At 42.2% G+C, this 10,269-nt stretch overlaps 1 protein-coding gene across 5 annotated transcripts in view; it reads right to left on the bottom strand.

The window, feature by feature from the left end:
* Window positions 1-2,446: 2,446 nt before the first annotated feature.
* Window positions 2,447-10,269, bottom strand: part of TDP1 (tyrosyl-DNA phosphodiesterase 1) — a 90,821-nt gene continuing 82,998 nt past the window's right edge. For all 5 annotated transcript variants that reach the window (XM_055361200.2, XM_019009500.4, XM_055361201.2 and 2 more), the window contains one exon: window positions 2,447-4,143. In XM_055361200.2, the coding sequence (XP_055217175.2) occupies window positions 4,070-4,143 (74 nt within the window). In that variant the 3' untranslated portion in view covers window positions 2,447-4,069. The remainder of the gene's footprint in view (window positions 4,144-10,269) is intronic.

Raw genomic sequence — 10,269 nt, 5'->3', positions numbered from 1 at the left:
CCTATTATATAAGCAATGGCCACCAAACTTACTAGTTGATAGAAACACAGTAAGAAACTGTACAGTTTATGGTATTCTTTTGTCCTGGATTTGCTTGAAATAAGTGGGCTACTAAACTTGGAAAATTTGTCAAAGATTTTATAAGAGGATCTGACCTAGGCATAATGTGATGTTAGTACCATATTTACACTGGAAATCACGTAATACTGTATTAATTTATATTAGGGATAACTATATAACTTCCACTAAAGAATCCAGGAAAACCAGGCTGAACTTGTGTGTAGTGCAATGCAGGAAGGTGTGCACTTTTGAGACAGCAGAGTCTTGGTTCCATTGCTTACCGTGGACTTTAAGTTATGTAACTCCCTTGAACCTCAGTTTCCTCATCTGTAAAATAGGTGTAATAAGGCCGCGCGTGGTGGCTCATGCTTGTAATCCCAGCACTTTGGGAGGCCTAGGCAGGCAGACCAGGAGTTCAAGACCAGTCTGGCCAACATGGCTAAAGCCCGTCTCTACTAAAAATACAAAAATTAGCTGGGCATGGTGGCAGGTGCCTGTAGTCCCAGCTACTTGGGAGAATTACCTGAACCTGGGGGCTGGAGGTTGCAGTGAGCCGAGATTGTGCCACTGTACTCCAGCCTGGGTGACAGAGCAAGACTGTATCTCAAAAAAAAAAGGGCTAATGGTACATTCTTCAGGAGGTTGATGTGAAGATTAAGTGTAAAGCACTTAGACACAGGCACTGAAACACAGGAAGAACTCAGGAAACATTAGCTGTTACTGTTAGGTGGAAAAATACAGCCTTCCAAATCAGGGGCACGCAGCTTCATGCCAACAGAGGGGAGATGAGGGTTTCTTCAGTTAGGGAGAAGTAATTGTTAAACTTCAATGGGAGAATGATGGAAGCATGGTTTCCTCAAAAACATTAGGCATGTTGTGGTCAGTCCCCCCCCCCAAAAAAAAAAAAAAGACCAATGGGTAGAACTGCTTGTTTTCTGTGTTCCCATGTGTTGATTATTTTTGGGGAGTTACTTTACTTCCCATGTGTGCTATCAGCTGTGCCAGAAAGCACAGGGTAGTGACCCTACCCCCCACTGGCCTGGCTCAGCCCTGCCCTTCCCTAAGCCCCTCACCTTGGCAAGGGGCACAGCACTGCTCTCAGGGGTTGGGCCTGGACACCTACCAAGTGCAAACTCCTTGACCATGGACTCTCCCTAATGTGACTTCAATGCTATCTATTCAGCCCATTCTGCAGAACTTCTCTCCCCATTTCCAGGTGGGGCCCCCCCAGGGCCTAGAGGAATACTACTCCAAGTGTGAGTACTACTGCCAGACTTGGAGTAGTACTCCTCTAGGCCTGGGAGGGCCCATCTGGAAGTGGAGACTCAGCACGGCCGGCTGGTGCTGAGTTCAGAAAGTCAAAGCAAGCATTCAGAGACTTCTATAGCAATTTGACAGTGTTGACACAATCCAAGCACCTGACTTTATATTCTAAAAATGTCATCTGTCCACAATAGATTGGGGGAAAAAACAGTCCACCTCCTTAGATACAGCCTACCACACTGCCCTGGAGCTCTGGCTGTACAGTCCAGTAGTTAACAGAAGAGGCTTTAGGTGCTGTCTGACCTGAGTTCAGGTGCTGCTAAAGTGCACTTTGTAGAAGTATGACCTTGGACAAGCATTTTACCTTTTGAATTTCCTTCAGGAAAACACAGACAATCCTAATGACCTACCTGTAACAGTGACGGCAGTAAGCACTTGTACTATTTTCATTCTGTGCAGGCGTGGCTTAACACTTTATATGTACTAAGTCACCAGACACATCAACCCTCTACAAACGGTATTATCACCACCTTCATTTTGTAGTTGGGGGACCATGGCACAGAGAAGTTATATAACCTGATCTAGGCTGCACAGCCAGTAAGCGGCAGAGCTGACATTCAAACCCTGCCCACCTGACTCCAGCTCTGAGTTCTGACCCATTTTGCCAATCCACCTCCTTGTGCTGTTATGTGGATCAGATAAGCAATGTACCCGTGTGACCCCACATAGCCATCGTGTAGCTATCAATCTGCCACCATCGTCTTGATTGGCTGGGTCCTGCTCCAGAGCAGGCCAACTGACTGCAGCTATGATGAGGATGCCCTTCTGACTGTGAGGCTTGCCTGGCATTACCTGGAAGCCTATGCTGCCCCTGCCCCAATGTGGTTGGGACCAGTGCATGGTAAGAATCGCACATTCTTTGCCACAGTCCTTTGGACACTCGGATTAAACTGCGAGGCCAGCCCCACCATGATGTCACCTTTCACTACCAGCCCCAGGGCTCTCCCTGTTTCCTTTCATGGCTGTTGAGCTCATCTGACATCGAGTTGTAATGTTTTCGTACATAGAGGGTAGGGTCACAAAAGGCTTAAGCCTTATCTGCAAAATCAACTGGTTAAATTAGTTCAGTAGCTTTTCAAGTTTATTTAAAAAAAGAGAACACACAAAAATACATACAAAACCCCAGATAATGTCCTTTACAGAATCCCAATATGTACAACAGATAAAGCAGAGCCTGTCTGTTGGAAGGTGGGAGGCCCTGCAGCCCTGTCTCCCTGCCTCCTCCTTTATCGCCACACCCCCACTGCAGCCTACAAGGTTCCTAAGGTACTTTTGCAAAATCCTAGGCCTCTGAGGAACAGTTTGAAAGACTACTTTAGAAAATCTTTCAAGACTAACATTCAACTCTATCCTAAATTATAAGATAAAGAGGTTGATGACAAACTGGAAATCAGCCTCATGCAGAAGAAAACAAACAGGGTCTAAAGCATCCTAGGGAGAACGCAATGTACACAAAGCACAAAGACACTCAAGCTCTGAGCCCAGCTCACTGTGTGACCCTGGGGACATCCTTAACCTTCTAGGCCTTAGCTTCCTCACTTGTGAATTTAAGGCATCAAATTAAGTCACCTTTTAGGATTTTTTCCCAAAATACTTGTGTGCTTTTGTATGTTTCTACGAGCTGCTTCCTCTGAAAGTTTCTGGGGATAGAAGAGAGACTCATTTACCCTGGGCAGGTGTTTGGGTTTGGTGGGACCTGTCTGTAAGCAGTGAGGCAGCCAGCAGGGTGCCAGGGAGAGAGGAGAAGCCTCGTAAAGCTGAAGCTGAAAGCTATGAAAAGCCGCTGTGAGGACAGTCAATACAATTCTTAGCTGCAGGAGGCTGAAACAGCACATTGGTCTCAGAGACAGATCCTAGGATCACCTCCAGCGACCCCAAGAGACGTACTCAGAAAGCTGAGAGAGGGCATGGGTGAAAAAGGAAATGATCGTGTTCTTCCTGGGTAAAGTTCTGGTGGAATGAAGGGTGCCTTTCTGGATGGAGGGTGGAAGCACAAAGTCAATCTTCAATTCCCAACAGCTGACAGCACCAAGAGATTCTATGTCACTGTGAGGATAATTTTATATCTATATAGATTGAGCATCCCTAATCTGAAAATCTGAACTGCTCCAAGATCCAGAACTTTTTGAGTGCTGACATGATGCTCCAAATGAAAATTTCCATGCCTGACCTCATGTGATGAATCACGGTCAAAAGCCTGTCAAAACTTTGTTTCATGCATAAAATTACTCAAAATATCATATAAAATCACCTTTAGGTTATTGTATATAAGGTGTATATGAAACATAAATGAATTTTGTGTTTAGATTTGGGTCCCATCCCCAAGATATCTCATTATGCTATGCAAATATTCCAAAATTCAAAAAAATCCAAAAGCTGAAACACTTCTGGTCCCAAGCATTTCAGACAGGGGATACTCAAGCAGTACGTATTTTTAACATAGAGAAGTTCACTAATTTTCTTTCCAAAACATATAAAAGTGAATTAAGAAACTAATACTTTTTTTATTAGGAATGTTAATGTCCATTAAAAGTATAACCAACATCCATTCATAAGAGTGACCTTTGGAAAGATTTTGTAAGGGTGCAAATAAGACTTTAAGGGAAGTGAACATCCAGTACAAAGAAGAGATCCCATGTTTGTGGCTCAATGTCTTACACTTAAATTTCACAGTGCCTCAAGATTCTCAGGAGGGCACCCACATGTTCCCATGCGTATCCGGTGCTTTGACATAAGGAATGTTCCATATCCATGGCCGATCTGGGGGAAAAACACATTATGTAATATTTATTTGAATAGGATCATAGAAAATGCACTCACCTGATGATATAAAAACACTTATGTGCTTGACTCTCTAAACTGTGGTAGAGTATTTTCTGAACCAAGCCCAGAACATTCTCCCCCTTCAGACAACAGCTTTTAGCAAAGGCTCCTATTAGGACACTAGGTGAGTGAACATGGGGAATGAAAAGGTTTGGCTGTGTCCCCATCCAAATCTCATTTTGAATTGCAGCTCTCATAATTCCCACGTGTCGTGGGAGGGACTTGGTGGGAGGTAATTGAATCATGGGGGTGGGTCTTTCCCATGCTGTTCTCATGATAGTGAATAAGTCTCACACAAGATCTGATGGTTTTATAAAGGGGAGTTCCCCTACACAAGCGCTCTCTTGCCTGCCACCATGTAAGATGTGTCTTGCTTCCCCTTTGCCTTCCACCATGATTGTGAGGACTCCACAGCCATATGGAACTATGAGTCAATTAAACCTCTTTCCTTTATAAATTACCCAGTCTCCAGTATGTCTTTATTAGCAGTGTGAGGACTAATACAGGGAGGCAGGCAGAGACACAGGGGCAAATCCTGGTGCTGCCACTTACTAGCTGTGTCACACTGGCAAATCACTTTAACCAGAACCCCAGGTTCCTTATCTGTACCTATGTTGTGGAGCTGCCACGAGGACTGAGAAAAATCCACATAGACATTGTATCTGGCAGACAGAAAAGGCCTAACAAAGGGCAGCACTTCCTTTCTTCTTTTAGGAAGCTGAAGAAAGCAACAGTAATAGTTGGTACAGCCACAGGTGCAGCTCTCAGCTGGTCACACGTAACCAAGAGGCCCACAGTCACATTTATAAAATGTTTTTGTTCTATTGTTAAGGGTTAATAATTGATGAAACGTGAAGGCCTCTGTATAAATAACTGTAGACCAATGCTGAAGAAAACAACATGCCTGGGTATGGTACAATGGAAAGGACACTGAGGACCATGTCAAGTTCCACCTCCTCCGTCCCTCTTAATACCCTAGGGAAGGCATGTGGGTTATGGCATCAAGTTCCTCCTCTATGGAATGTGAATTAATTACTTTAGCAACTGGCAGGGATTACTATGGAGCACAAATGAGAACATCTGTGAAAGCTCCTGTTGTAAGTGCTCAATAAATGTGAACTTTTCTTCATTTTAACTGATGTTTCAGAAATTGAAAACATTTCAACAAATCACTTTTACCACACATTGCCACTGCTAGAGTCAAACCATTTCAAAAGAACTATAATATGGGTAGACCATAAATACATCACAAGGATTAAAAATAACTCCCCATATTATTGTCTTGGTAAGTGTTAGAGAAACTTCAAGGGGCTAGAATGCATATTGTAAACTGCCTCTTGGCGGGTCTGGCGTGGACCACCAAGTTAAAGCAGTGTCTCCCAACTGCGAACTCGCCTCTGGGGCAACCTTTCCCTTTCTCTTGAACAGAGGCAGATGGTAGGTCACAGGAAGGTCTGACAAACAATGGTATCTGCTGCTGTCTTCTCGCAGCCTCACGGTTTGTTCAGAGCCATCATACGAACAGCAGCACCCAGCAGGATAGGTAGGAAAAAATACCAAAGATGGCAGCAAATCATCAGAACGCTGTTTGTCTGTCTCTGGCTTTGGGATGGTCTGAAAGGATGAAACCAAACACTTCTTTGTTAACTAAACAAGCTTGTTAGAGAGCCATACACCTGGGTCTGTGTTGCCTGCTTGTTTCCTAAGAGGCTGAGGATCTGGCAGGGCTGACAGATCTGACTCCCCATTGCACTCATTGGCCTCAACAAGCCCTTGCTCTGTTCCACTGGAAACTCCATGTGTGCTTGGACTTCTGTTATTTACCCATCGTTTCCTGTATACTGTTCTGTTGGGTAACATCAGCTCTGCTTCGTTCCCAAGGCCAACGACACCCAATTCTTGCTATATGAGTGCTATTAGACATACTATTCAGCAATGCAGGATTTTTGATACAAGCACTTACCACTCAGCCAGTAACTTAAATATCACTGTTGCATTTACTCCTCTCCCTCAAAATTAGGTCATAAATGACCAAGCAAGGACCTGGTAACCACTCTGTTGGCAAATTCCCTGTAGCTCTGCTTTTTGAGTTTTTAGCCTTTCCAATACAAAAACTAAACTCTGCTGTTTAAATGAGTAGAATGTCTATAGCTGGCTGAACAGCCCATCACTACCTGGAGGCAAAGCTAGAAAAATAACCATAGGAGGAGAAAAGAAGGTGGTTGTGATTCTTTTAACTCATCACTCCTGGAAATCAGCATTAATACTCACTAGTTGAGAGGAAAACCTGCTTTATGCAATCCTCCTAAATTGTCCCATGAGAGAACAACTTGCCTTGTAATAATTCATGCACGTATTTAAAACATTTGTTGCATGCTGGCTAGGTGCCAGAGATTTGCTAGGTGCTATGGACAGAGGGGAATAAGCCATGCATGAAACCTCGCAGGGCTTCTAGTCCACTGGGGAAGACAGACAAGCAGGCATGCCACAGAGGTTGACCTTTTCCACGTCTGTGTAGCAGTCCCCTAACCTGGCTGACATGAGAAACGCTGGGCAGCCTGTTAGAGAACATTTTCCCAGGACACATGCACAGAGACCTTGTTTCAGTAGGTCTGGGTTGTGGCCTGGCAATATGCATTTTTATCAAATTCTAAAGATGATCTTGATGCAGTCAGAGTTTGGGATTCAAGGCTACGGGGATGGGAAGCTGTCTTTTTTCTGGACTATAGTGGAAGAATTTAAAAGAGGGGAGGGTCATGACCAGATGTGCATGGTAGCACTGTAGAGGATGGCTTCCAGTGGGAGGAGACCGAACTGGGAAGATGAACAAGTAAGCAAGGCTGGGTGAGAAAGAGGAGGCCTACATTAAGCCCATGGCTGGAAGGATGAAAATGACAGCCCATGTGGTTTTGATCTCTTTATATACAGAGTCTCTGTCCCATCTCTCCCTGTGGTCATACTGTATGCCTCTTCTGCCTCTTTAACTCTAGAACTTAGCTCTCCACGGGGAGGTAGTACCATGTAACGGGAAAGGGGGTGTGGGCATTGGAACCAGACTGCCAGTGGGGCCTTGACCAAGTTACTCTGAGTGCCCTAGATTCCTCATCTGGAAATTGGGGATTGTACTATCGTACTTGCATCATGCGGTTGTGAGGATACAATGAATTAATTCATGTCAAGTGCTCATATGAGTTCCTAGTACACAAAATTACTTAATGAATGCTAGCTGCTTTTGAGATTACTCACCTCCCTCAACTCACAGAGGATAAGGATTGTCACCCTATGTACTATGTAGGTCTTAACAGTTTCTTTTTTTTTTTTTTTTTTGAATAATCAGATAAATCCAAGTGACGTACAAAATCCTGTTTAGCCAGGTAATAAGGTCTTTTCTCCAACCCCCTAAGAAATGGCCACGGGTTAAGGACTTATGACTCTGCTCTCACCCCCATGCCTGAACACCCACACATACATTTTCCACCGTCATCTCTATGCGAAACTTGATGTACGACCTCCAGAAGCCACTGTCACTGTCTTCGCCTGAGCAGTCACTTTTAATTCTTATACCAGGAATAAGTAAAGTAGGGTGTGGGGGCAGGGTGGAATGCCAAAGAGATGAACCAATTATCCGAAAAGATCCAATGCCATTTTACATTAGCCTACTCTGAAATCAAGGAATGTACGAGACATGCCAGCTAGAAATGCCAAAGAGAGCTCTAAAGTGCTTTGCACTGATTTACCAAGTTAGTAGAAATGCAATTATTTGTAATTACGGTATCAATGTTATCTGAAACCCATTAACACCTTTCTCTGTGAACTGCACATATTAATCTGTGACTATATACAGCAGAATAGAACCATCTTACTGGTGTGAGGATAAATTCAACTTGCTGAAAATTCAGTACTTATTTATTTCAAAAGAATCAATTTCAGTTCTAGATTTCCTTAAGCTTCCTGGTTACAAAGTAATTTTAAAAGCTGAACTCATAGTTTACTTTTAGCCTTCTGTTTGCGCTACGAAACAAAAATAGATTTTACTAAAGGAGATGGCCAAAATCATTCTAAAAAATGTTTTGGGGTACTTCATTAAAAAAAAAAAAACTTCATTTCTGAAGATCTTTCAAAAACAGGTCCTTAAAAATAAAACATATCAACATTTTTTTTTTTTTTGAGATGGAGTCTCGCTCTGTCACCCAGGCTGAAGTGCAGTGACACGATCTCAGCTCACTGCAACCTCCACCTCCCAGGTTCAAGTGATTCTCCAGTCTCAGCCACCCAAGTACTTGGGATTACAGGCATGTGCCACCACACCCAGCTACATTCTGTATTTTTAGTAGAGACAGGGTTTCGCCATGTTGGCCAAGCTGGTCTTGAATTCCTGACCTCAAGTGATCTGCCCGCCTCTGCCTCCCAAAGTGCTGGGATTACACGTGTGAGCCACCACATCCAGCCACACCAACAACAATTTAAAGCAATATACCTTTTGTACATTTTATTTGGAAAGGATAATCCAATCAACTTTGTTTCCCTTGGAAAAATACTTGATGATTCTGGACTCTAGCAATAATTCTAACAGGTTTAGTGAAGTTTATTCTGCTACTATCTGAATGTAGGGAGCTATTTAAAATTAATAAGGCAGTGGGAGAATGGTTAGACCATTTAGGAACAAATGGTTTTAAAACATTTTGGAGGATTATGTATATTATGTATATGCTAAATCTATATTATGCATACCTCATGTGCCAACCAGCTTTTAAGGACCTCTTCTATTAACTACATTTGCAGTTTATTAGTTTAGTTTCAGCCACTTAAATTTTAAAAAAATTTTTGAAATTATACTTGTCAATTATTTACAACCTGGTAAACACCAACTTAACCAATCAATCAAAGTTAACATCATCAGTAATCAGACAGATCGACAGGATGTGCCTCCTGATATGATGCACCAGGAAGAACACATTACTTCTTTGGTATTCTTGGTGAAAGTACATAACCTGGGTCTAATTATAAAGAAATGGTGAGTGGAAAACCCAAAGTAGAATGTTCCTCAGAGTTTATAAAATAACTGGTCCATGCTATGCAATGTGTTGATGCCATGAAACAAAAAATTGTGGAACTGTTCCAAATTAATGGAGACTAAAGAGACATAAATCAATGCATGAACTTTCTCTTTTGCTGTAAAGGACATTATTGAGGAAACTGATGAAATTTGAATACAGTTTTGGATCAATGTTAACTGCTGATATTGATCACTGTACTGTAGTTATGTAAGAGAATGCCTTTCTTTTTAGGAAATATACAATCAAAGTATTTAGGGATAAAAGGACATCACATTTGCTACTCTCAAATAGATAAGAAAAGTTGATATGAGAGAGGATGTAAATGTGATAAAATATTGACATTCAGGAACCTGGGTAAAGAGCGTATAGGAATTCTTTGTACTCTTCTTGTAACTTTTCTGTAAATTTGGAATTATGCCAAAACTTTGAAAGGAAAAAAATACTATATAAGTACTCATATGTGTATTTTTTAAAAATAATAAAAATGAAACAACCTCCTTAATAGACTATAACTAGTACCTCTGAAGCTTTGGATGTTCAGTTACTTCTTAAAGGAGTCATACAATTTATTAAGTCCAAATAAGATAGGCTTTATTTCACCCTTAGCTCATTACTTTTTCACCCTTTACTCTCTCGATAGCATATAAGATAACAAAGTGAATATAAGCTAAGAAGGGAGTGCAAAACAGATGCCCTTGGAAGAAAGGTTAAGATTACACACCAATCTATTTTGCTTCCTCTTCAAAATCAAGGTCACACAGCAAGTGGGACATATGGAAATAATCTGTGTTAGATTTTAAAAGTTGGTGATTTTGCTTTATAAAAGCCTTCTTTGGGCCAGCTGTGGTGGCTCTCATTTGTAATCTTAACACTCTGGGAGGCCGAGGCAGGATGACTACTTGAGCCCAGGAGTTCAAGACCAGCCTGGGCAACATAGCGAGACCCCATCTCTACAAAACATTTCTTAAAAATTAGCTGGGCATGATGGCGCGCACTGTAGTGCCAG

This window comes from Gorilla gorilla, chromosome 15, assembly GCF_029281585.2.
Source record: "Gorilla gorilla gorilla isolate KB3781 chromosome 15, NHGRI_mGorGor1-v2.1_pri, whole genome shotgun sequence".
NCBI lineage: Eukaryota > Metazoa > Chordata > Mammalia > Primates > Hominidae > Gorilla > Gorilla gorilla.
Note: the sequence above shows the minus strand (reverse complement) of the source record. Positions and strands in the feature narration are given on the sequence as shown.